This window comes from Podarcis pityusensis (genome assembly GCF_964106645.2).
Source record: "Podarcis pityusensis genome assembly, chromosome: 10".
In the NCBI taxonomy this organism is placed as follows: Eukaryota; Metazoa; Chordata; class Lepidosauria; order Squamata; family Lacertidae; genus Podarcis; species Podarcis pityusensis.
This window is the reverse complement of record NC_138035.1, coordinates 74,612,342-74,640,193: the sequence shown is the minus strand read 5'-3', so window position 1 is coordinate 74,640,193 and position 27,852 is coordinate 74,612,342. Positions and strand designations below refer to the sequence as shown.

General features: G+C 44.3%; 1 protein-coding gene across 4 annotated transcripts in view; it reads left to right on the top strand.

Annotated features, from left to right (window-relative positions):
* Nucleotides 1-23,969, top strand: part of CDC123 (cell division cycle 123) — a 41,361-nt gene extending 17,392 nt beyond the window's left edge. For 3 of the 4 annotated variants that reach the window (XM_081023805.1, XM_081023804.1, XM_081023806.1), the window contains 4 exons: nt 4,769-4,797; nt 15,478-15,606; nt 20,054-20,191; nt 21,649-23,969. In XM_081023805.1, the coding sequence (XP_080879931.1) occupies nt 4,769-4,797; nt 15,478-15,606; nt 20,054-20,191; nt 21,649-21,681 (329 nt within the window). In that variant the 3' untranslated portion in view covers nt 21,682-23,969. The remainder of the gene's footprint in view (nt 1-4,768; nt 4,798-15,477; nt 15,607-20,053; nt 20,192-21,648) is intronic. The other variant, XM_081023807.1, reaches the window with a different exon arrangement.
* Nucleotides 23,970-27,852: the final 3,883 nt, after the last annotated feature.

Sequence of the window (27,852 nt, the reverse complement as noted above, 5' to 3'; positions counted from 1 at the left end):
GAGGGCTCTGCCAGGTTAAAATCAAGTTCAATCATTCACATTCCAATGAGTCCTGGTTCTCCTCCCCCGTCTTTCTTAAACAAGCCTGTCTTGCGAGACGCCATTTTAAACTGCGTCATAGAATTTTCCATTCTCCGATATTTACCAATCCTCTCTTCATTAATTCATCCCACACAGTTTTTAAATTCCTGCTTATGATAAATAAAATACGGCGATTCTTCTTTCTTCTTTCTTTGGGGTGGAGGGTTATTAGTACTCACATAGAACAAAGAAAAGGAAAGTTTTTTCGTCCACCCCCCTTCTTCTCTCCAAACATACCAATCTCTTAATGGCGCTTCATCGCTTGATTTATTTGTCCTCTCCCGCCGCTCTGATCCCAGAGATCCATTAATCAGCAGCCTTATCTCTCGAACTTTGCTTGATGTATGTGCTTCAGCTTCTTTCCAATTATATATTTCCAATTATGTTTCCGAGCTAAAGCAAACCAGCACGCGCAGATTGGAGATGGCGTCCGGGAAGAGCCGACTTCACCGAGGGCTGTGCCAAGTGACCGGCACCCGCTTCTCTCGATTCCGGGGGTGCATTATGGCCACCGCTGGCAAGACTGTCCCCCCATCTCCTTGGGGGGTCGGGAAGACTGCATACTTCCCATAGCAGCCTCTTAATTACCTCGTGTGGGTCAGAGAGATGTTATTGTCGGCCATCTTCCAATGCGCCACCTGGTGGCCCCCGTCAGAGTGAAATTTATAGCCCTAGATTATTTTATTCAGTTTATATGAGGTAAAGTTGTTTAAGGACAGAAGTGTTTCCGTCTTTCTTGAATGGAGTTGTCTCATTTGTTCTTCAGCTGTAATGAATGCTATTTCATTAAATCCAAACTAAGGTTGAAAAATTGATACTCTTCACTAAAGAAAAGTAGTGATATTTTAATCACTTAATTTGGAATTGATTTTTGAATTTAGAAAACTATACAAGCGGAACCCTGTTATGTAAGAGAATGTGTGTACAGAAATGCTAATTTTAACCATACATTGGTGCAAAACAAGCCTCTCAAGGCAGCACACATGTCATAAAGGTAAAGGGACTCCTGACCGTTAGGTCCAGTTGCGAACGACTCTGGGGTTGCAGCGCTCATCTCACTTTAAAGGCTGAGGGAGCCGGGGTTTGTCCGCTTCCACAGACAGTTTTTCCAGGTCATGTGGCCATCATGACTAAACAGCTTCTGGAGAAACCAGAGCAGTGCACGGAAATGCCGTTTACCTTCCCGCCGGAGCGGTACCTATTTATCTACTTGCACTTCGTGCTTTTGAACTGCTAGGTTGGCAGGAGCAGGGACTCACCCCGTTGCGGGGATTCGAACCGCCGACCTTCTGATCGGCAAGTCCTAGGCTCTGTGGTTTAACCCACAGCGCCACCCGCGTCCCTACACATGTCACAGGTATCTGTAAAATACATAAATCCTTTTTAAGCAACCATACTATAAAAATACAGGGAAAATAAACCACACTCAATCCAGCGTGGTTTGTTGGTTGGTTAAGTTGAGGGAGGCTGTTCTACATAGTAGTGTTTGCAACAAGTAATAATCTTTACTTTCAATCACTAAAGCTGTGGGAGATGATGAGAATTGCATTCCAATATGTCTAAACAGGAGGTTCTAAGAGAACCTCTGGCTGCCTTGACTGACCTTTAAAACATCCAGAGTTATTGGACTAGGCAAGCACAACAGTTTACAAAGAGTTGTAATTTCATGGGCTACGCAAGAGAGCGTGGTCTGACATCAGTCACTTAGACTTTTTCAGATATCCAAAAAAATTGACTACACGACTCCCTGTTTTGGGAACAAAATTCCTTGATAATGCTTCAGAGGAAATACTTGGAGGGTCAAGAATGGCCAATGCCCTGAAGCAGTTTCCTGTGCTGAGCTACCCTGCTTTGACAAAGAATGAAAGGAAGCCCTTTACTTATGTAGCAAATGTGTCAGTAACCAGATGATCATAAATTCACATGGGCTACTACTACAGAGAAATTTAAGCCTTCCCAAATGCAGCTGAGCACAGTGTATTTGAGCACTTGCAGCCTAAGCCCATTTAACTCCCACTGATTTCAATGGGTTTTACTCTCAGTTAAGTCTGCGTAGTGTTGCAGCCTTAAGAGTTATGCAGACTCTACTGGGAAGTCCCATTTGAGTTATTTCCCTTAAACCTCCGTAACTAATAAGAATCTTATCACCCATAAATCTGCCTAAAACTTTCCAGACTCATCTGAATCCTTTTTCAGGTGTTATGTTCTTGATCAAAGCAAACACTTAAGGCAGGCAAGGAGAGTTGGTCCTGGGGATGAGTGCACTAGCTCTGCCCCATGTTGGCATTCCAACTGCTTTCCCACTTCTAGAAGCCAAAGACCTGAAGGTTGTCAAAGCTCCCCAAACATTTTTTGAACCCTGGAAAACCAGGCTTTTAAACTGCCTAGGGAGCCTCCATGAAACTCGCCTTCCATGATGATGAGGAATGAAGTGAATGTTCCCCTCCCACTGCCTTCTCTCATTTACCTTGACCTGGAATGCAATGTCTGAAGACCCCTTAAACCAGTGTCTTTCATCACATCTTTTGGTAATGAATATCATCATTTAATTTATGTGCTAGTTAAGTGGAAAGTACTGAATCTCCTGCCAATCAACTTAATTGCTGATTCTTTCCCCCTCGAGTGTTAATAAGAGATTGAAAAATACTTTTCTCTCCACTCACACAAAGTCTTTTCAGGTTTTTTCAACCCCTGTCATGTCCCCCTTTGGTCATTTGTCTCTCTCTCTCTTCATAATTAAAAAGCCCAACACCCTTCTGCTCTTCCTTATAGGGAACGTGTTCCTGCTTCTTGATCACTTTGCTTGCCTGTTTCTGTACCCTTTTCAGTTCTGTAATATTTGGTTTTGCCATGGAGTGACTAGAACTGTCTATGCTTACTTAATAATTCAAATACAGTCACACCATGGATCTAAACAAAAAGTCATGCCACATAGTGATGACCACTAGCCTAGTTAGATGAGTTCAAGCAGAAATTTCATCGCTGATGGCAGACCTATCTCTTTCATGAACCGATCAGCCATGACAGCCTTATCTACCCAATTATTGGTATGCATCATTTCCTCAGAGCAGCTCTCAAATGAGCAGCAGCTAAGTACAGAAATTCAAAAAACATAAGAATACTTGCAAATTACCTTATTAATAAGTAAATAAACATAATAAACTAGCAATTCATGCTACTTTGAATAAAACAACACCAGTAAACTGGCTTAATCCAGCAGTTTAGAAGAGGTAGTTGACCTTTTTGGTAGTAGGTACGGCCACACTCTTCTCCGTGCATTCTCATGCGCACATACAGGCATGCAGCCCCCTCGCTCCACGGCTGTTCTGTGCAAATCAGTGTGAGTGTCAATCTGTATCCCCATCAGGGCGCTAGAGTAGATATAAATATTTAAATCCATCCCAGCATTGTGAATACTTATTCCCCCAACCCCCATTTTGTGCTGCCACTGCCAAAATTGGAGGGGTCTTGGGGTGAGCAGAAAAAAATAATTGGGAGGCCAAATGAGACCTCCTAGCCAGGTTTTAGCCTCCTGTGGCTTAAAGCTAAACAGGAGGAAGAATAAAACCTCACACACCATTACATGTACATGGCCAGATAAATCTGCATTTCGCAAAGGCGTCATGGGGTTCTCCACAGTTTGCCAATGTACGTTGACAGGCAGCCGCACCTCTCGCTTGTGGTAGCAGCTTTTTCCAGGCTTATAGGGGTGGAGCAAGATAGGCAGAGCTATTTTCTCTCTGTCAACAACCTCTATGTGAAGTAGCAGAGTATTTGTGAGCAGAAGCTGCTGGGGAGAAATTGGGAATGGCTGATACTCGCAAGCCCTGCTTAGGACATTCCAAGGCATCTGGTGCCACAGTGAGAATTGCTAGACGAGATGGATCTTGGTTTGATCCAGCAGGGCAGTTCTTATGCTTGCAGAATGCAAGTTGTTTTTATTAGTGTAAAATGTGAGTAAGCTCACAGTCGTTTGTGTAGACCACTGAGGAGGGTCTGAACTTCTTAAAAAGTCTTGCGGCTCCATCTTGCATCACTCAGCAGGGCTCTCTACTTTGCCACTGCAGTAGCAGGAGAAGCCCCAGGCGACAAGGGACCCTGGCAAAGCAATCCAGCAGAGTAGCTGCCACAATATCTACAGGCCCATCACTCATGCAGACCTAGGGCAGCCTCGGTCCCTCCTACAGAAGGCCCTGTTTGGGGGCTTTCCAGGGACTGCTGCTAGAGAGGAGCTCATCAAGGGCAGGAGCCAGGCGTTTCATGGCAGTGGAGTGATGTCACTCGGCAGGTGGAGACCATTTGGGGCTGGATGACAAGAGAGGTCTGCCTCGTACAAGCTCCCTATTCCCACGCGTGCTGGATTGGGGGTTTGGATTGTGCTCTCAGTTGTCCTAGTTTTCTGGGAAGGATGAAGTTCATGGGAAGAGGCGGAGTGTGCCCTCCTCCTGCTTGGCCCAACACATCTCATTTACCCTTTCACAGCACCGGAAGAACCCATGTTTGTTTCAGTGTAACATAATAAGAGCACCTTCAGTTCTAAGCAGGCCTAAAAGCAAAAAATTTGAAGTGGTTTTCAGGTTTTGCTTAGTAAACCTATTAATCTTGCCTTCTCTTCTCTTCTCTTCTCCTCTCTTCTCTTCTCTTTCCCTCCCCTCCCCTTTTCTTTTTCCTTCTTTAATCTTTCTAGTTGTGTTTGACATCTACAGGGACAGCATGGTAAGTCAACTCTTTGGTTTGTAATGCTTTAAGAGCTGTTCAGTAAGAGCTGTTCGACAGTGGAATTTGCTGCCAAGGAGTGTGGTGGAGTCTCCTTCTTTGGAGGTCTTTAAGCAGAGGCTTGACAACCATATGTCAGGAGTGCTCTGATGGTGTTTCCTGCTTGGCAGGGGGTTGGACTCGATGGCCCTTGTGGTCTCTTCCAACTCTATGATTCTATGATTATTTTTATTCTGTGTAAGTTTTTGACTATGGTCTCCTTGGCAAAGCAGTATTTTATTCTGCTTTTCAAAAAAAAAAAAAGTGATAGTGTACAGTAATAAAACAGTTGTCATGATCTTATGCAGGGTACCCATCAATAAGCATGAATGGTACATATCCAAGTGTGCTTCAGGCACACTGGTTCTGTGAGTTCCCAGTGGGATTTTTCATTTTTTCTTGAAACAATCAATATTGTAGAATTTTGGGTATTTATCTTAAGCAGAAACCTGGTTCCAGTCACCACTGAATTGGAGTGATTTTGCAGTATTTAATACCATTACCGCCTGGAAATGTGGGTTTTCAACATATGAATGTAGAAATTGCAGTTTGTGTTGCTGCAAGGGAATGAATGGCTGTTTGTTAAATTCTAAAACACAAGCTCTACTTCATCCTTCTCTGTAATACCTTGTTAAGATTTGCTGGTGCCCTATTTGGGGATGGAGACAATATTGGCAGGTCTGCATAATCATAGTCAGCCATTCTATCCTGCACTTCAACTGTTCCAAGCAAATCTACTATGGCATTGAAAGCCCTCCTGGCTCATACCTGCCAGAACGGAAGATGGGGCAGGCAAATTTTTCTTTATTTTTTGATATGCCAGCTCCAGTCTGGTATAGGTGATGGGTCCAATCCCTCTTACAGGATCTACACCACTGGCACCTGCCTCTGTCTCAAAGCACCACAGGGGACTGCTAGCAGTGGTTCTTTACTCGTGGGACGATGCTGGAGCCTTTGCTGCAGCGGCTAAAAAGTTCACATTTCACATTAACCATGGATTTTGGTGGACCAGTTTTCTATCAGCATGGGATCTATAATGCTGACTTGCTATATAATTAAATGTGGTCAAATTCCACATGTTGTATATGTCTGTAATGGCAGGGCAAGTCCATCTTCTATGGAAGTGGGCAGTGGCTTCTTTCTCATGCTTAAAATCAATATGGCATTAAGTAATGTGTGATGTATTTATGTAAAACAAAATAGTATCTGTATCTGTTACTTGGATATACCTTGGGAGTGTGAGAATTGTCATTTGCTCAGAGAGCCTGTCTTCTGAGAGTCACACTTGCGGTTTCACAATGCTGGAAGCTGCCCAGTAATTAAGTGTTCTGAGCAGTAGGTTAGGACCTTACTGGATCCAATGGCAAAATAGAAGGATAAGCATGATATATGAAACAGCCTAATGTGCAAAACACATGGTATGGCTTTGGGGGCCTTTTTAAAAATAAAATATTGTCAACTGCATCTCCAGACTATTAATGGCTACTAGTCATGATCGCTGAGCTGCTTCCAGGATCATGGCTCTGCAGGGGACAGCAGCAGGAGAGGCCTATGGTCCTCATGTCATGTTTGTGCTTCATCCGAAAATCTGGTTGGCTACTGGAGGGAAACAGGATGCTGAGCTAGATAAATGTTCTGGTAAGCCTGGCTCTCTAAAGCAGGCATAGGCAAACTCGGCCCTCCAGATGTTTTGGGACTACAGATGACAGCCACCCCTCCCAGTTTGGTAACACCCCAGAGGAGAGGATCACACTTCAAAACGACCTTGACAGATTAGAGAACTGGGCCAAAACAAACAAGATGAATTTTAACAGGGAGAAATGTAAAGTATTGCACTTGGGCAAAAAAAATGAGAGGCACAAATACAAGATGGGGGACACCTGGCTTGAGAGCAGTACATGTGAAAAGGATCTAGGAGTCTTGGTTGACCACAAACTTGACATGAGCCAACAGTGTGACGCGGCAGCTAAAAAAGCCAATGCAATTCTGGGCCTCATCAATAGGAGTATAGCATCTAGATCAAGGGAAGTAATAGTGCCACTGTATTCTGCTCTGGTCAGACCTCACCTGGAGTACTGTGTCCAGTTCTGGGCACCACAGTTCAAGAAGGACACTGACAAACTGGAACGTGTCCAGAGGAGGGCAACCAAAATGGTCAAAGGCCTGGAAACGATGCCTTATGAGGAACGGCTAAGGGAGCTGGGCATGTTTAGCCTGGAGAAGAGGAGGTTAAGGGGTGATATGATAGCCATGTTCAAATATATAAAAGGATATCACATAGAGGAGGGAGAAAGGTTGTTTTCTGTTGCTCCAGAGAAGCGGACACGGAGCAATGGATCCAAACTACAAGAAAGAAGATTCCACCTAAACATTAGGAAGAACTTCCTGACAGTAAGAGCTGTTCGACAGTGGAATTTGCTGCCAAGGAGTGTGGTGGAGTCTCCTTCTTTGGAGGTCTTTAAGCAGAGGCTTGACAACCATATGTCAGGAGTGCTCTGATGGTGTTTCGTGCTTGGCAGGGGGTTGGACTCGATGGCCCTTGTGGTCTCTTCCAACTCTATGATTCTATGATTCTATGAACTCCCATCATCCCTAGCTAACAGGACCAGTGGTCAGGGATGATGGGAGCTGTAGTACCAAAACAACTGGAGGGCCGAGTTTGCCTATGCCTGTTCTAAAGTGTGTGCGTGCTTGTTTCTGTTTGTGTCTCTGTGTTTGTCCAGGACGGGTCCCCAAACTTTTTAAACGGGGCCGGTTCACTGTCCCTCAGACACTGTTGTGGGCTGGACTATAATTTGAAAAAAATATGAATGAATTCCTATGCACACTGCACATATTTTATTTGTAGTGCACAAAAAAACAGGAAAAACAATACAATATTTAAAATGAAGAACGATTTTAATCAACATAAACTTATAAGTATTTCAATGGGATGTATGGGCCTGCTTTTGGCTAATGAGATGGTCAATATCGCTAATCCTCGTCCCTACCACCCAATCTACACATGGATCTCCCTCACCCCCGCGGCCCAGTCTACATGCAGGCCTTCCATGCCCCCATCCCCACAACCCAGCTGGTACACGTCTCCCTAACCCCCATCCACGACCCCCAGCTTGCACGCCTGTCCTCCAACCCCAAATCCCCATGCGCTAGCCTGCCCGCGCACTTTTCCCTACCCCCGATCCCCATGGTGCAGCCTGTCTGCGTGTTGCCCATCCTCATGACTCACTGCGGGGGCAAATGCAGGGCCACCCCTCCTCTGGAAGGCACAGTCGACAAAGACAGCATTCTTGCCCATGCAGAATATATTTGCACCATCGGCATGTGCGGAGGAACAAGGCGAGCTTGCAGAGAGGCAGCACCTCCTTGGATTGGCTGGATCTGACCATCACTGCCTTGCCCGCGCACGCCTCCCCCTCACTTCCTTTCCAGGGCATGGCCACCTGTCCTATAGCATGGGAATGCAGCTGACTGCAAAAGGATTCCCCCGTCCCGCCCGTTCTCCCTTGAATCTCCCCCACCTCACCCCCCCCGCTTCCTGACCTGCTTTTCTGGCGATTGGGGGCCCTAGGCAAGGCAGCAAGGCAATTGGAGGTGGGCCCACTCCTCACTGAGCAAGTCTACTGACCCCTTCCCTCTGCTTGTTGCTTTCCGCCCTCGCCTGGCCCCCTTCGCAGCGTCCACAAGCAGGCTGGACAATTAGGTGTTAGTGGGTGGGGAAGTCTTTAAGGCAGCCGGAGGTGAAACAGAATGGGATTGTGTCCATTTCAGCTCCCCGAGAGCTCAGTCTCTTGCTGGCGCTGCACAGCACCCACCCCTGCGCCCGCCCATCTTCCCAGCCTGGGCTGTTGATCCGTGTCAGGTCAGATCCACTTTGCAGATGGCTTGAGCTCAGTTCAGTTTGCCCAGACTTGATCCTCCTCCTCCTCCTCCTCCCTTCCCCAAGAATCCTGGTGTGGAAAGGAAAGGAAAAGGAGGGCACTGAAAATCCAGCATCTTCCAAATAAGTCACCCTTATCTGCTTGTGCGTTACCAGGGGAGCCTTTTTGGAGACATGCTGGATCAAGGAGAAATTCCTTGCGCTGGGGAGCCATATTTGCTGCTTGGCACGGCTTAGCCGGCTGGGTTCTTGTGATGATGGCAGCGTCGCCCCCCGTCCAGAGGCGTCCGTGGCTTTGGATTGGCAGCAGGAGTTTCCTGCTACCAATGTGAAGCCGCAGCAGCATTGCGGAAGTCAGTCCCTTTGTGGCGAGGCGCCACGGCTTCTTCTCAAGGAAACACCATGCCGATTTAGCTCAGTGCGTGGGGACTGACCAAGCGGGCGGCAGGCCGGAATAATGAGCCTGGTGGGCCAGACCCGGCCCGCAGCCCAGAGTTTGAAGATGCCTGGTCAAGTACATTGTATACTCCTTTTCCCTCCCTCCCTCCCTCCAGTTTTCATCATCTCCTTTCTCTTTACAGCTTTTCTGGGTAAGGGAACAGTGTTTGGGGGGCGTCTTGAAACGGAAGTGTCTTGAGAATTGTTCATAAAACACCATAGTTGTTCTTCATTAGTTAAGAAGGCTCCTTGCTGGATCCAGCCAAAGGCCCATGCGCTCCAGAATCCTGTTCTCACACTAACCAACCAGAGGTCTATGAGAAGCCACAAGCAAGGCCTTATCCTCCATGAATTTCTAATTTAATTTTGTTGAAGTACCAATTGATAAAACGATTGAAAGAAGTATCAAAAACAGAGAAACATGCAGGTTTGAACCAATGCACGGCGGCAGTTAATGCCTGTCACTTTTTAAACAGAATCAAATGGGTCAAGTGTAAGAGGGCTGTATATGCAGTTCTGGCCACATATATTGAAAGCTGTATTATGCCACTTTAACAGTCATGGCTTCCCCCAAAGAATCTTGGGAACTGTAGTTTCTTATGGGTGCTAAGAGTTATTAGGAGAGCCCTATTCCCCTCACAGAGCTATATTGCTCGAAGCTCCCTGGCAAGAGGGATTGATGGTGAAACCACTTTCAGCACCTTTAACCAACCCCTTTTTTGTGGAAAGCCATGGCATTTTAAAAGTGATAAAATAGATGTGTCTTTCAAGCTTATACCAAGCACTTTCACTGATAGATATCCAACTCTGGTACTCTGGCTTTCCTCAGAGCAGCCGATGGCTGATCTACCGCTGAGCCTGTTCCACCAAGATTAGTGGATTTGCAAGCAACTATATTTAGGTTTGGGCTATAAATGTCTGCAGTGAACCTGGGCATGACAAACGGGCTCTGTGGGCACAATGGAGCTTTTGGAGAAGCATTTCAGCTATGTGAATGTTTGAAAAAAGATGTTTGTGCAGATTGATTATTAAACCTTAAAAGTTGTTATAGAAATGAATCTCTAGTGGAAGGTTTTCCTCTAGCAGGAATAATCTTGAATAGTAGTCAAAAAAGTGTGGCTATTAACAACATTGTGATGTCAAAAATAGACAGAAAAATGTGCTTAACTGCCTAGAATTTATTGGAGCGATCATATTTACTTGTACTTTCTTTATTCATTACTGGGTTGTGGAAACCTGCAATTGAGCAGCATTATCTTCTGAGTCTGCTGCTGCAGAGCAAAGGTGTTTGGTGGCTCATATTGCTAGATGATGATGATAAAAATAAAAATATAATTTATCTTCCTCAGCCACTCTGGGCGGCTCCCAACAGAAAATAAAAAACACAATAAAACATCAAACATTAAAAACTTCCCTAAACAGGGTTGCCTTCAGATGTTTTCTAAAAGTCAGATAGTTGTTTATTTCCTTGACATCTGATGGGAGGGCGTTCCACAGGGTGGGCGCCACTACCAAGAAGGCCCTCTGCCTGGTTCTCTGTAACCTCACTTCTCGCAGGGAGGGAACCGCCAGAAGACCCTCAGAGCTGGATCTCAATGTCCGGGCTGAACGATGGGGGTGGAGACACCCCTTCAGGTATACTGGGCTGAGGCCATTTAGGGTTTTAAAGGTCAGCACCAAAACTTTGAATTGTGCTCGGAAACGGACTGGGAGCCAATGTTGGTTTTCAGGACCGGTGTTATTTGGTCTCGGTGGCCACTCCCAGTTACAAGTCTAGCTGCAGCATTCTGGATTAGTGGTAGTTTCTGGGTCACCTTCAAAGGTGGCCCCACGTAGAGCACATTGCAGTAGTCCAAGCAGGAGATAACTAGAGCATTCACCACTCTGGCGAGACAGTCTGTGGGCACGTAAGCCTGCGTACTGGACGGAGCTGGTAGACACAGAATTGACATGTGCCTCCATTGACAGCTGTGAGTCCAAAATGACTTCTGGGCTGTGCACCTGGTCCTTCAAGGGTACAGTTACCCCATTAAGGACCAGGGAGTCCCCCACACCTGCCCACCCCATCTCCCGAAAACAGGACTTCTATCTTGTCAGGATTCAACCTCAATCTGTTAGCCGTCATCTATTCTCCAACCTCCTCCAGACACTCACTCAGGACCTTCAGAGCCTTCACTGCTTCTGATTTAAATGAGAGGTTGAGCTGGGTATCATCCGCATACTGATGAACTTTCAGCCCAACCCCCCCTCTTTCAGTGGGTCTGGGAAGGCTCCCTCACAGAGGGATGCATTCACCACCCCACAGAGTCCATCACCCAGTACTTCCCAGCTTGCTTTTATGAGCCAGGATGGGCAAGGATCAAGGAGACAGGTGGTTGGTTTCACTCGTCCAAGCAGCCTGTCCACATCCTCGGAGGTAACAGATTGGAATTGATCCCATGCAACTTGACTAGACAGGACTCTAGCACTCTCCCGCCCTCGCCCTCCAGGAGAACATCCGCCATGACCTGAAGCAGCTTGGCCAGGGAATCCTTGGTGCAGCGTGGAGGTTGGTACACCAAAAGGAATCCTGTACTGCCCCTATTGCCCAACTTCCAGAACATGCACTAAAAAAACTGGGTCTTCCCAATAAGGACTGACAAATCCCGGAACCAGGAGGAAGGGACATCGGATAAAGATTGGACTTGTCTATATCTTTCTCTTTTTTTCCCTTTATTATTAGAATGTTTTATAAAGTTGATGAATGATAGAAAAATGTTGGAAGAAATTACCTGGCTTTAGTAAAGATGCATAAAGAATTATGAAAGAATATTATGATCACAAGAAGCTGGTAAGGTTAAGACTTAAGTTTTAAACTTTAAGGTTTATTTTATTATAGAAAGATAGGATTAAATTAGTCGAGGGTAATGTAATGATAGAATTTTATGAAACATGGAAAGGAAAGGATTTGCTGGGATAATTAATAATTAGAATACAAAGGAAGGGAGGAGGAGGAGGTCTAATAAAGAAGGCAATGACAGTTAAGGATCTGAAAATAAATGAACTTGTTTTGTTTTTTCTTTATTCTTTTTTCTGTATTTTCTATTTTTTTTGTATTTTTACTTTTTGTATTTTTACTTTCTGTATTTTTACTTTTTGTTTTTGTGTAATTTTTGTATCCTTTGAAATTTTAATAAATATTATTAAAAAAAAACAAAAAAAACTGGGTCTTCCCAATAGGATGCCTGGTGTAAGCTAATGACTTCCTAAAAATCACTGCAAACCCCCCTCCCCACCCACATGACCTGTGCAAAAGAGAAACCTGGTGGACAAGCAGCGGCAAGAACAGGCCCATCTGCTTCATTCAACCAAATCTCTGTTACACATGTCATGTCAAGTCCTCCATCCACGATAAAGTCATGTATGGCAGTGGTCTTGTGAATCATTGACGTGGCATTGCACAGCAGCACCTTCAGGTCATGTGGGTCTCCCTTGCTGATTCCAATATCCTTCTGGTCAAGACCAGACCCGGAGGCAGGGATAGTCCTCCAATAACGACTAAACCTGCCTCCTCGGTAATGACATGGTCTGGTCCTGGCGTAACTCCTCTTATTCATGATCACTGAAATCAGGTGTCCCAGTGCATCCCACCCCACGTGGAACCTGCCCCAGTCATTCTGTTGGCTGGGGCCCACTTCCAGGCAGCCCTGACCCTCTCCCTTCAAGAACCAAATTTGTTGATGTTGTTTAGTCACGTCCGACTCTTCGTGATCCCCTGGACCAGAGCACGCCAGGCCTTCCTGTCTTCCACTGCTTCCCGCAGTTTGGTCAAACTCATGTTCGTACCTTCGAGAACACTGTCCAACCATCTGGTCCTCGTCCCCTTCTCCTTGTGCCCTCAATCTTTCCCAACATCAGGGTCTTTTTCTTCTTTTTTAAAAAAATATTTTTTATTAAATTTTCCATTTTAACAATCCAATCAAATCACATTAAGTATTCCAAATTATACAAATACATATCATATAGTCCAAATATTCTGCCAAATTATAATTTTTTGTGGGGGCTTCCCATGCTTCAAGTTCAGTGGGGTACTAATCCTCTTATGTTTCTACTGCCTTGAGTTTCCAATAGTTCCTTCTTCAAATCTTCCTGTTGTTATCCTTCCTTCCCAACATCAGGGTCTTTTCCAGGGACCAAATACAAACTATATAAAACGATAGAAACTAATTTTAAAAAAACAAACAAAAAAAACACAATTCACAGTTATACTGAAAATTAAACTAATCCCCAGCCCCAACTAATCATTTAATTCACCCCCAACATAGCAAAAACCAGACCATAAAACTGTAATTTAAAATGCCACAAATTAAAAACTATTTTAAAACATTTTAAAACATTTAAAAGCATTTTTGACATTTGCCTCAACCCCAGAGTTCATAGAATCATAGAGTTGGAAGAGACCACAAGGGTCATCGAGTCCAACCCCCTGCCAAGCAGGAAACACCATCAGAGCACTCCTGACATATGGTTGTCAAGCCTCTGCTTAAAGACCTCCAAAGAAGGAGACTCCACCACACTCCTTGGCAGCAAATTGTTCAGTGAGTCTGGGCTGTTCAGCACTCTCAGCCGGGCAGTCTTGCTGAACCTTGTTTGTTTGTTCTGAAGTATTGACAATCGTTCAAGGCCACCAAAGGAATGTTCCAAAGGAAGGTACGGATAGGAATTGGAGAAACATTGTGGTTGAAACTGTAGAACTTCCTTGTCCATTCAACATCTCTGTAAGTGATCTTTGATACTGGAGCTTCCATCTGCCTGAGTAGACGGTCATAACTGTGCATGGACTGATGCTATTTTGTGTGGCTTCCGCCCCTTAGAATCCTGAGCATCCCAGTTTTCATTTAAAAGAAAGAAATCTGTTGTGGCAGCAGAGATAAGTTTAAATGATGTGTGCTGGCAAAACTTTGGCATAGTCATGAACACTGGGAAGAGTGGCCTGCCTACCCACCTTCTAAATGATGTAGAAATCTTCCTGCCAAAGCCTCTCAAATGGTTTAGACGGGCAAACTGCATACAGCTGTTTTAACACTTTGCACTTCATCAAGCTGAAGACGGAGACCTTTCACACCAAAGGGTCAAAATTTGCTAGCCGCTGATTCTTTTTGTGACCAAATTGGTTTTATCTTTTCTTTAAATTGTTTTTATTAAGGATTTTCTTGGGTTACAATAGTACGATCATTGTCTCTACTTTCATATCATAAAGTCCTTTCTATTGATCAGTTATGTTTGATGTGAGACTTTAATGTTGTATACAGTCTAAGGCGAGGGGGGGAGAGCGGAGGGAGAAGCAGGCAGTAGTCTGCATGGTGAAAGTGTGAGGTTTTTGTGTCAGCATCACATGGGTAGGCTTTCTTTCTATTCATGTATTTGTTTTCTTTGGTGTAAGAGAGGTTGGGGCCTGTGATTGCTTGCTTTCAGCTGACAGCAGTGAGATTTGTTTGCATGTGTGAGGGGCAGGAGGAGTTGTGTCAAGGTAGCCATGTCAATCTGTATGGCTGTATGGTGGGTTGTTGTCTTGTTGGGCTGTGTATGTAATAAAGGAGAGCCACATCCTCTTTTATTTGTCCTCGTGTTAGTTTCAGTTTGTGGGTTAGCTTTATCTTGTTTTACCAGTACAACAGGGATCCAAAATGTGGACTTTGCCTGATTTATTTAAGTGACAGCACCCTTTCACGTCTAGTACATGCATGCATGGAAAGACTGCAAAAGACAGTGGCTTGCCGTTTTGTGATATAGGCAAGAATTGTCTTGCTAGATCAGGCTGAAGCCACAATATTCCGCCTCCAGCAGCGTCCAGTCAGATACTTTAAGAACAGGGGCAGCCAGGCTAGTGCCCTCGGGATTTTGTGGCCTGCAGCTCCCATTCGCCTCTGCCAGCATGCTAAATGGTCAGTCATGATAGGAGTTGAAGTCCACAACATTTGGAAGGCATCCCTATGGAAGTTCTCTTAATAAGCCTGCCTCACAGGTAGCAGCCACCCCTCATTGTTTGGTATTAGCACCTGCTATCCAGATGCTATTTAGCTGTCATGGCTCATAGACACCAATAGGTCAATCCTCCATAAGTCAACCTCCACATATGTTTTAATTGTTAATGTGTGGTTTCCTGACCTCCTCAACCAGCCTTGCTTCCACCCCACCAGATCAGATAGCCATTGTGTTAATGAACTGAACCCCACATGAAAATTAGCGAAAGCATGTGGGTCAACATTCCATTTAAAAGGCTTTTTTTATGTTGTCCTATATAAATAGATTTATGTTTTGCTTCTGCCATTTTTCTTCTGCAGGGTAGAGTGTGGTTAATTGATTTTAATCCATTTGGCGAGGTAACAGATTCTCTACTATTTATGTGGGAGGAGCTGAGGTCTGGAAATGGTTTGAAAGATGACGAGAGTGAAGGTGGAGCCATGGAACAGGTAACAGATGGGGGGGGGGACACATGGAATGTGACTGGAACTATAATTAAGCAGGTCTTCCTGGCTTCTGTATATGTACCTGGATGCAAGGATTCATTATGCTGTGTTCATAAACCTGTGGAAGATATTGTGTCTTGTTTAAATGAATACATGGACTTTCCATTGATTTTGAACTGCAGAGATAATAAGTGCTACTGGGCAGAGTCTGTTTTCTGTTCATAGGTTTGCTTTCCAAAGCGATTCATCTGTCCGCAAGCATCCTCTGGCAGGGCCATCTTGCTGCATTACCAGTTCCAGGTGTATCTGCTGATGGGACTGTTTTTGTTGTTGTTTAGTCGTTTAGTTGTGTCCGACTCTTCGTGACCCCATGGACCAGAGCACGCCAGGCCCTCCTGTCTTCCACTGCCTCCCGCAGTTTGGTCAAACTCATGCTGGTAGCTTTGAGAACATTGTCCAACCATCTCGTCCTCTGTCATCCCCTTCTCCTTGCGCCCTCCATCTTTCCCAACATCAGGGTCTTTTCCAGGGAGTCTTCTCTTCTCATGAGGTGGCCAAAGTATTGGAGCCTCAGCTTCAGGATCTGTCCTTCCAGTGAGCACTCAGGGCTGATTTCCTTCAGAATGGATAGATCTTCTTGCAGTCCATGGGACTCTCAAGAGTCTCCTCCAGCACCATAATTCAAAAGCATCAATTCTTCGGCGATCAGCCTTCTTGATGGTCCAGCTCTCACTTCCATATATCACCACTGGGAAAACCATGGCTTTAACTATACGGACCTTTGTTGGCAAGGTGATGTCTCTGCTTTTTAAGATGCTGTCTAGGTTTGTCATTGCTTTTCTCCCAAGAAGCAGGCGTCTTTTAATTTCGTGGCTGCTGTCACCATCTGCAGTGATCATGGAGCCCAAGAAAGTAAAATCTCTCACTGCCTCCATTTCTTCCCCTTCTATTTGCCGGGAGGTGATGGGACCAGTGGCCATGATCTTGGGTTTTTTTTTATGTTAAGCTTCAGACCATATTTTGCACTCTCCTCTTTCACCCTCATTAAAAGGTTTTTTTAATTCCTCCTCACTTTCTGCCATCAAGCTTGTGTCATCTGCATATCTGAGGTTGTTGATATTTCTTCCGGCAATCTTAATTCCGGCTAGGGATTCATCCAGCCCAGCCTTTCGCATGATGAATTCTGCATACAAGTTAAATAAGCAGGGAGACAATATACAGCCTTGTTGTACTCCTTTCCCAATTTTGAACCAATCAGTTGTTCCATATCCAGTTCTAACTGTAGCTTCTTGTCCCACATAGAGATTTCTCAGGAGACAGATGAGGTGATCAGGCACTCCCATTTCTTTAAGAACTTGCCATAGTTTGCTGTGGTTGACACAGTCAAAGGCATAGTCAATGAAGCAGAAGTAGATGTCTTTCTGGAACTCTCTAGCTTTCTCCATAATCCAGCGCATGTTTGCAATTTGGTCTCTGGTTCCTCTGCCCCTTCGAAATCCAGCTTGCACTTACGGGAGTTCTCGGTCCACATACTGCTTGAGCCTTCCTTGTAGAATTTTAAGCATAACCTTGCTAGCGTGTGAAATGAGTGCAATTGTGCGGTAGTTGGAGCATTCTTTGGCACTGCCCTTCTTTGGGATTGGGATGTAGACTGATCTTCTCCAATCCTCTGGCCACTGCTGAGTTTTCCAAACTTGCTGGCATATTGAGTGTAGCACCTTAACAGCATCATCTTTTAAAATTTTAAATAGTTCAGCTGGAATATCATCACTTCCACTGGCCTTGTTATTTGCAGTGCTTTCTAAGGCCCATTTGACTTCACTCCCCAGGATGTCTGGCTCAAGGTCAGCAACCACACTACCTGGGGTATACGAGCCATCCATATATTTCTGCTATAATTCCTCTGTGTATTCTTGCCACCTCTTCTTGATGTCTTCTGCTTCTGTTAGGTCCTTACCACTTTTGTCCTTTATTATGGTAATCTTTGTACGAAATGTTCCTTTCATATCTCCAATTTTCTTGAACAGATCTCTGGTTCTTCCCATTCTGCTGTTTTCCTCTATTTCTTTGCATTGCTCGTTTAAGAAAGCCTTCTTGTGTCTCCTTGCTATTTTTTTGAAATCTGCATTCAATTTCCTGTATCTTTCACTATCTCCCTCGCATTTTTCTTGCCTTCTCTCCCCCGCTATTTGTAAGGCCTTGTTGGACAGCCACTTTGCTTTCTTGCATTTCCTTTTCATTGGGATGGTTTTCGTTGCTGCCTCCTGTATAATGTTGCGAGCCTCCACCCATAGTTCTTCAGGCACTCTGTCCACCAAATCTAAATCCTTAAACCTGTTATTCACTTCCACTGTGTATTCATAAGGGATTTGATTTAGATTGTATCTTACCGGCCCAGTGGTTTTTCCTACTTTCTTCAGTTTAACCCTGCTTCGTTTTGATCTCCAAGGCCAAACTTATCAGTTGTTCCTTTTATCTCTTGATTCCCTACTTTAGCATTCCAATGCCCTATAATGAGAAGAACATCCTTCTTTGGTGTCACTTCTATAAGGTATTGTAAGTCTTCATAGAATTGGTCAATTTCAGTTTCTTCAGCACCAGTTGTTGGTGCATAAACTTGGATTACTGTGATATTAAAAGGTCTGCCTTGGATTCATATCGAGACCATTTTATCATTTTTGAGATTGCATCCCAGTACAGCTTTCGCCACTCTTTTGTTGACTATGAGGGCCACTCCATTTCTTTTACGGGATTCTTGCCCGCAGTAGTAGATATGATGGTCATCCGAACTGAATTCGCCCATTCCCGTCCATTTTAGTTCACTGATGCCCAGGATGTCAATATTTATTCTTGCCACCTCATTTTTGACCACATCCAACTTACCCAGGTTCATGGTTCTTACATTCCAGGTTCCTATGCAATATTTTTCTTTACAGCATTGGACTTTCCTTTCGCTTCCAGGCATATCCGCAACTGAGCGACCTTTCGGCTTTGGCCCAGCCGTTTCATCAGCTCTGAATCTACTTGTACTTGTCCTCCGCTCTTCCTCAGTAGCATGTTGGACTTCTTCCGACCTGAGGGGCTCATCTTCCAGCGTCATAACTTTATATGCCTGTTGTCTTTGTCCATGGAGTTTTCTTGGCAGGGATACTGGAGTGGCTTGCCGGTTCCTGCTCCAGGTGGATCACGTTTGGTCAAAACTCTCCACTATGACCTGTCCATCTTGGGTGCCCTGCTCAGCGTAGTTCATAGCTTCTTTGAGTTATTCAAGCCCCTTCGCCACGACAAGGCAGTGATCCATGAAGGGGGCTGATGGGACTACTGATTCGTTAATGTAGAGATGGCCCACTTCCCTTGGTATCCAAGAAATGGAAATCTATTTGTATTCTGATGTCTACTCAGCAGTAAGGGTGTCAATTAATGGGGTGCATGCACATACAAAACCTAAAGGTCCAAGTATTGTTAGTGTGTTATATCTGTGTGTCTATCTACATTTTTTTAAAAAATCCTTGCAAATGAAGCTGATCTTTTTTTGCCACTTCTTCATTCACAATTTAGTAGGTTCACTTCCAGCCAAATAAAATGGGCCCTTGATCTTTCATTCCCACTGCTACATTTTGAGCAGCTGGAGTTGTGAGGGAGTATCTTTCATAAATTTCCTTTTTGAACTTCTGCATATATACACTAGTGTTCTGGACTTCAGGGAGCTGGAAATGAAAGGCAAGATTAATCTGAAGGAGGCCTTCCTGGTGACAGCTCTGCTTTCCAAGTTGCTCGTCACCCTGAGCTTTTTTGCACTTTCCAGGCAAAACAAAAGCCTCTACATGTAACATCAGTCTTCAAGCATCACCTTTATGCATGAACTTTCTCACTGTACATTTAACAGTGTTCTGTTTCTTAGTGGATGCTTCTTTTATAATATCGGGTCTTCTAACTGAACTGTTGATATTTCCAGTTCCATTTTATTTTATCAGTATTTGAGAGCTTATGTAGCAAGAGTACTGATTCCCACTAATAGCAAAAAGGGGCAACTGAAGGCCCCTAGGCCAAGACCACCTTCACCCAGCTTACCAAACAAAGGGCAACAGAGGCTGTGGAGGCAGCTGCATTTATGTACTAGAACCTGCCAGCAGGCCACCTCAGTGAACTCCATTCTTCCAATGGCCCTCCTGGAAATTCAGTTGTTTTTGTCCTTCAAAAATGTCTAACTCTTCTACAATATTTTGAGGCTTTTTCCTAATACAATGTACATTTGGAAAATGCAATTTAAAATGTGTATTAAAACGCCATTGATAAAGTAGAAATATCAAGTGAGTGATCCTTCCCAATGTGATCCTTTTGAGGCTTTTTTTTTTTTTTTGGTCAATTATTTGAAATATACTGCACTAATTAGGTACACACAATGGTGATTTCAAATTGACATCTCTTGCTTATTGCCTCCACTTATTAGGACTATCCATCATTCCGTTGTACAAACAGCAACCTTACTGTTCAGCCTAGCCCGTATCTCAGCTACAGGCTGCCCAAAGATTTTGTAGACCTTTCCACTGGGGAAGATGTTCACAAATTAATTGACCTGCTCAAACTGGTAAGTAAGTTTCCTAACTGAGGAGCATATCTTTAAGTTTCTAAGGTAACTAGGCTATTTGGTAACTGGTTTCCAGCTTTTCTCAGCAAGTTAGGCATATTGATCACACAGTGGAAGACACTGAGGTTTTCACTTTTAATCAGTCAATTTCCTGCCATTCTAACAAGGTTAATCATATCACTCCTCAGGCAGAAGGAAAAGGCTAAATAACAATTGGCAACAGCACTGAGTGAAATCTTATCAAAAGCATTTCATTGAGTGCTTTCTTGTTGTTCAGTCGTTGGTGGTTGCAGGTGGAGGTGGGGGGATATTAGCTAATCCAAAAGAAATTTATCCATCTGAAGTATTCTTCCAAAAGAACATCCATTTACTTAAGGTTGTATATTTTGTACTGTATACTTGTTAAATCTAGTCTTGATCTAATAACAGGACATGCCTTCAGGCTTTACAGAAGATCTCTTAGTGATAGAACACAGGGTTTAGCTTAAAAGCCTTCGATGTGTCAGCCTATAGATCATGAAATCTTTAGTTCCAAAGCTTGTGAAGGTAGCTTGTGGGGTTATCAAAAAAGCTGCAAGCTTCCCTGCTGATCTTTTTCCCCAGTGCTTTATAGGTCACATTATGAAAATTCCATGCAACTGCTGGATTAACCCGACAAGCCCATTGATGCATTAGCAATCTCAACTGAACTATTCATTATGTCCCTGCAGAACATGCTGTGGGGGGTGGTGGGGGTGGGGAGAGTGGGTCACTAAACAGCATGTGCATTTAATGATGCACCCATCAGTTCAGGAAGAAGGAGAAGAGAGTGTTAGATTGAGCATGGAAGAGCTTCAAGTGTGATGTCACTTAACCAGGAAGTCATTATTATTAGTGTTCTGTTCCCCTGCAGTTCCCTGCTTTAAAAGAGAGGTCTTTATTTAGTCTTTTTTAAAAAGCCCTTTGATGTTAGTTCTTTCTGATAATTGATTCTCCTCTCTTGAATTATGTAGATTTTAGTGAGCATTGCTAATATTGAATTATGCAAAAAAAATTAAAGTAACGTGTCCAAATACTCCTGTCTCTGTGGCTTTAGAAGGGGGATGGGAAACCTTCCCCCCACCCCTCTAGAGAGCTGTGCTCCTTTGGGGGCCACATGCTGGTGGTGGGCAGGATCAGAACCAAAAGTGGACAGGCCATTCCCTCCTTCAGCCACCGCCTTTTTTCCTTAGCCTTTTCCTCCCTGCCCAGGCAGGCAGCCAGGGGAAGGGGCAGCTTGCTCTTGCCCAAGGGCTCTGCTGCAGAGGGCTCTTTTGCTCTCCTTCCATCTGTTTCAGCTCTCCTGCCCTCTTCTCTCCCTCGGGGAATATAGGCAGTGGGAAATGTGTTGTATTTGTTCAATTGCATGGCTGTCTCCTCTGGAAAATAGTTGTAGCATTGAATTCAATATAATTTCATTTTCTTGGTTATCCTAACAGAAACGAAATCAGCAAGATGATGAAGAATCATGAAACGTGGGATGAAATTGGAATAAGAAACAAGGCCACAACTTCATGGGGAACGATAGCATTTTTGACACCACAAGCTCTGAGAACATTAGCTCTTTAATATTATTCCCACAACCCCGTGATGATTCTGATCTTGTGTGGGCACTTCATTGAATAAATCTGTTTTAAGCTGACTTTGCAGTATTACAAGGGAGACAGCTGGTTCTCGCTTAACACTGCTGGGTCTCCCCTTTCTCTTGATGACAACTTTTTATTTCACAACTCGCTACAACCAAGAGAACTGTTGTTGTTGTTTTTTGCTGTAGTGCTATCCTCTAAAACTATTTATTTATGCAGTGGTACCTTGGTTTAAGAACAGCTTAGTTTAACTTGGATTAAGAATGCTGCAAACCCAGAAGTAGGTTTGTGAACTTTGCCTTGGAATAAGAACATGCTTCGCTTCCTGTTGAGTGTGTTCCATTTGTAAATTGAGTTTCCCACTGCTATGGGAAAGCACACCTTGGTTTAAGAACGCTTTGGTTTAAGAACGGACTTCCAGAACGGATTAAGTTCGCAAATCAAGGTACCACTGTATTCTAGTTTATTGGCCACTTGTTCATAAAAATATCTAAGCAGTGAACAAAATATATAACAAATACATAAAAATCATCATAAATACAATGTGTAAAACCCCTTCATTATAACTGTGCTACAAGCAAAACAAATAATATGTCAGTTGACAAAAGGTTTCAGCAGGCATCTGAAATAGAAAAAGTGCCTGGCTAATTGTCAGTGGAGCCATGTTCTACTAAGCTGGCATGATCACAGTGAAAGCCCTGTTGTTGGTAGTTTCATGCCTTAGAAATGGGCACTGCCAGCAACTCCCATTTGTTGAATGTTCAAATCAGGCCTAAGGCATAGGGGGGCAAGATGATCTTGAAGGTAACCTGTTCCTAAGTGGTTCAGGGTTTTATAAACTAAAATTAACACCTCTATACTGGGACTGGTAGCACACACAGGCAGACCTTCTGAATATGAAACTGGCAGCCACTGTAGCAATGTGCTGACCTTAAGTCTCAAAGAGTTTTCCTGTTTTGCCCGGAAGGTGGCTAGAGCAGAGGGTTCCTATGACTTGGGAGATGGGAAGCGACCAAACCCATTGACCTGAGAGGGAGTTTCTCCCGTAAGTAGTTTGCTGCCTTTGGTGTGAGTCAGCTCTGCTTTCTTCCCAGACCCTGCTGCTTTTGGCCCTTGCAGCAGGGCCTTGGTTCACCAAGATGAGGTTTTTTTCCCTTTCCACTTCGGTGGCTGGTGAGGAGAGTTTCCAGTTGTGGAAATAAATGGAAATATTATGATTATTTTCTTCATATCTGTCCTGTCCTTCAGAACTATCTGGCCTTTTTTGGCCAAAGGGCCACATTCACCCAGAGCCAAGCTTCTGGGGGCAGCAGGGCAGCAGTGTCTGTGGTCAAAGGTATGTGCACCCACTCTCCACCCAACCTCAGACACACCACACCCCCTGCCCACGGCTGATCTGGCAGATTAGCTGAAGAAAAGGGGCCGTTTCCCCCTCAAATGACTGGCCTGGGACCAGCAAGGGGATTATTTGCATCTTTATCAAGGGTGCTGGATTCCACCCACCCCAGCCCTGGGTCTACATTATTATTTTGCCACCACCACCACCACCACAAAAATGGTGGTGGGGGGAATATCGTTGTTGGAGTGTGTGTGTGAGAGAGAGAGAGAGTCAGGCCGTGAACTGAGGGAATTGTAGCGTTGGAAGGGACCCTGAGGGTCATCTAATCCAACCTCCTGCAGTGTAGGCATATGCAGCTGTCCCATACAGGGATCGAACCCACAACCTTGGTGTTATCAGCACCATGCTCTAACCAACTGAGCTGTCCAGGCTGTCCAGATAACCACCCTTGGCATATGTTCTTCTAGGGTGGCTCACCACAGTAAAAGCAACACAAAACATTGAAACAGCAATAAGCAAATTATGAAGTAAAATGAAGGACACAGTAAAAGCATTATCAGCTGAAGAATGTAAAAATGTATGAAAACGTAGGTACTGAGCAAGCTTCCCTGAGGAGGGGATGCCAGAGGCCACAGATGAGAAGGGCCTCTTGGTGGTTGCCACCCACTTTGCCCCAGAAGGGGGGGAGAAGCCAGGCCATGTGATGTGAGTGGAGAGGCAGGCAGTCCCTTCGGGCACCTTGGTTTGAGCTGCATAGGGCTCTATTGGTACACCTGACATGTGTCTGCTTTTTCATGTGACTGTCAAAATAAAACAGTAAATTCTGTGGAAACAACTTTGTTTTATAGAGCTTTTCTTGATACCAGTTATTTTGGCACAGCCATTTCATACCTGGAAAAATAGCAGATTCAGTGTTTAGTCATACCTCACCACTTCCCTTTCAATTTTGAGTGAGCTTTTGCAGGAGGTGGGGAGGGCTTGTAATAATGTTGTTGTTGTTGTTGTTGTTGTTGTTTAGTTGTTTAGTCGTGTCCAACTCTTCGTGACCCCATGGACACCAGGCGCTCCTGTCTTCCACTGCCTCCCGCAGTTTGGTCAAACTCATGTTCGTAGCTTCAAGAACACTGTCCAACCATCTCGTCCTCCGTCGTCCCCTTCTCCTTGTGCCCTCCAACTCTCCCAACATCAGGTTCTTTTCCAGGGAGTCTTTTCATCTCATGAGGTGGCCAAAGTCTTGGAGTCTCAGCTTCAGGATCTGTCCTTCCAGTGAGCACTCAGGGCTGATTTCCTTAAGAATGGATAGATCTTCTTGCAGTCCATGGGACTCTCAAGAGTCTCCTCCAGCACCATAATTCAAAAGCATCAATTCTTCGGCAATTAGCCTTCTTTATGGTCCAGCTCTCACTTCCATACATCACCACAGGGAAAACCATAGCTTTAACTCTACGGACCTTTGTCGGCAAGGTGATGTCTCTGCTTTTTAAGATGCTGTCTAGGTTTGTCATTGCTTTTCTCCCAAGAAGCAGGCGTCTTTTAATTTCGTGGCTGCTGTCAGCAACTGCAATGATCATTTAGCCCAAGGAAGTAAAATCTCTCACTGCCTCCATTTCTTCCCCTTCTATTTGTCAGGAGGTGATGGGACCAGTGGCCATGAAAAAAAAAATCAAAACAGTTTTTATGTTTGTAGATTCCACCCAGTTAGGTGGGTTTCCTTGTCAGTAGGTTGATCTAGTTGGTGGAAGTGGATCCAAGCAATCTGTCACACCTGTGGTTTTCAACCTGGGATCGGCTTCAAAGACTCTGTCGCCAGTGCCATGCTCTGTAAAGTCCTGGGGCTTTTACACATGATCAGTTTTAGAGAATCCTTATTAGCATGCTTTTCTGCTTTTGCTGCCACCCCACCCAAGCATCTAGCACACTTATCTGCACATGCCAACATTTTTGTTTGACTTTTAAACAATGATTGGCAGGTACCGATGGACTGCTCACCTTTGCTACAGCGACATGTCAGCCCTGCCTGAAGCTTGAAATTATATATCACTTACAGGAGAAGCTTCTGTGGGTGCATGTAATCTCCTCCTGCCATTCAAAATACTCTGCTTGAGGTGGCAGAGAAAAGGAACTGCAAAATGTCAGCTGGGACCCAACAGGTATGTCTAGAATATCCAGGATTACTGAGCACTATCACAATGCAGAGTCACAAAATCAATGTGATTTTGAGCACTTGTACCGAAAGTAAAATATGTTGTTGCCATTTCCATCTCATCTGGCTTGGCTTGAACTGGAGCGTCTCTTTTTTTGTAATGTTTTTCAGCTGTAACACAAAAGCCTGGGCCTGTAGCTCTGCTCTGCTCTGCTCTGAGTAGACCCCTTGACATGGCCCTGAATCCATCATGTCCATTAATTTCAGAGGGTCTATTCTGAGTATGACTATCACTGAATACAATCTCTGGCGGTTGTAATTTATTCTGTCTCTGCAATGAATCTTCAACATCAAGAGATTGAAATAGTCTTAGGTTGGTGCATATGTAATAATTAGTTTCTCTTAGCAACCCTTTGTTTTGCCTTCCTGATCAACAGGAGATTAAATGGGCATTGGAGGTGTTCGTGGTATCATGCAGATCATTTTATTTCTCCCTGCAATGCTACATACTAAGGGGGAAACCTCAGCTTCATCTGACACATCCCATCATGCAACCCACAGGATTATCTGCTGCTGATCTGTGTGGACACTAAGAGGTTAACAAATCTGGCAGCTTCCAAATGGAGAACTGCCCTTGAAAAGTTGGCAGCCGCTGTTCAAACTCAAAGGACACCAAGGAAAGCTTTGCCCTCCTCTGCTACCTTATCCCTAACCCAACTTCATGCCATGCCTTCACTTCCCTAGAAAAATGGCCTCTGCATTACCATGGCCTTTCCCTGCCTTGCCCAACTCTCCCTGCCTCCTTTGCTCTTTTCTCCATATGCATCGTGGTACTTTTTCCCATAGGGCAAGTGGCAGCCATTTACTTTCAAAGGAAAACATGAAGGAAAGTACTGGGCAACAGCAGTGGGAGAGAAGAGCTAAACCCGCTTCCGTTCTTTGGGCTCCATTGTGAGCACCGGAGCCTCCTGCGTTCTCTCGCTCAGTCGCCTTTCCAGCGGGATGCAATGTTGGGCAAGTAGGACAGAATGTTCAGAGCTGGCTTTTCCATTTACAGATTTTCTGCTCAGTTCTGAACCAGCTGGGGCATGTTCAAGACACTTGTTTTTATAGTGTTTGGATTGACACACACATGCTCACTGTGTTGTTCTATACAAATTATATGTATAAATTCTGTATATGTGTAATCTAAGATGACCAAACTTCTTTGGCAAGGTGTGCCACAAATCAGATCCAAAGGATGAAATGATGGTCCAACTCTGCAGCAGGGCCCCTTCCCATCTTGCTCAGTTTCTTCCCTTAGTTTACTGAGTGGCAGTGATGATGGCAGCACGACGTAGCACGAGAGAAGCAGAAATGGAGGCCTGACTGTATGCCAGCCTTCTGTAACCTGGTGACCTCCAGGTAGTAGACCTCCAATTCCCATCAGCCCCTGTCAAAGAAGATGGGAGTTGGAATCCAGCAACATAGTTTGGGCGTCAATTGAGGAAGGTTTCTGTGTGTCATGGCCTAGCCCTCAGGCCTTTGTCCCACAAATCCATGCTCCATGTGCCGTTTTGTGGTACTGGCATCAGCTCATGGCTAAAAGACTTGGCAACCAATTGGGCAAGCCCTCCTCTCCAGGTTAGGCTAGGAGAGACACTTTCCTGAAGCTGGAGAGCAGCTCCCTGCGTCAGTGTCAGGAGTGCTGGGCTAGAGGGACCAAAGGTCTTCCTCCTTCTTTCTTTTTTCCACCAGTGTTCAAGCCACACTACCACCTTTGCACAACTTTCAACAATATCTTTCCTCCTACATAGATCATATCTGAAACCAGGACTTTTTCTTTTTCTTTTATTTTCAGGAAACTGAAAATAGTTGAGGGGAGATTCACTAACTGAGCTCTACCATGCTGAAAAACAGGATATAAAATGTTTTGCTTTGAACTACTTTTTCCGTGTTGTTTAGAACTCTTGGGGCAGGAGAAATGTTCCAGCTACACAGCTGAACACTATTTATTTTTCCCTATAGCAATTCTAGGTGGGTTGGCGCTGGTGCCCTTTGATGTATGTTTCCAATGATCAAGATCAACTAACTCTAAGCTTTGAATTTAATTTTTTGTAAAATCAATTACATTACTCGGAAGCATAAATCAAGATAATTCTTAATTACTACCTCTGGCAAATGGCTGCAGAGTCAGTTTATAAATCATGTTCTTTTGCCATGGAATTCTACTTTATTATTAAACTTTGAAGTACTTTTTCATTATTTTTTCCATGGCTCTGTATACGGGAGATGCACACAAAGGTCGGTAGCCTAAGGGGCCTGAAACAAGAGGGATGAGAGATGTAATGACTTCATGCCTTTGGAAGCCTTTTCTTAAAAAAAATAAAGCAAACCGCAGCCTGGGAATAAATTAACTAGTGCATGCCACACATCTGCTTTTTGCTATGTGCTTTTTGAATGGCAATCAGATAAATATTACAAGTTTTCCCTCTTTCAAACTTGCTCAAGATCATTTGAGATGTATACTTGATTGGACCACTGCAGCCCCAAGTAGTCACCTGATTGTTGATTTAGTCCTTAAACCATGACTTGG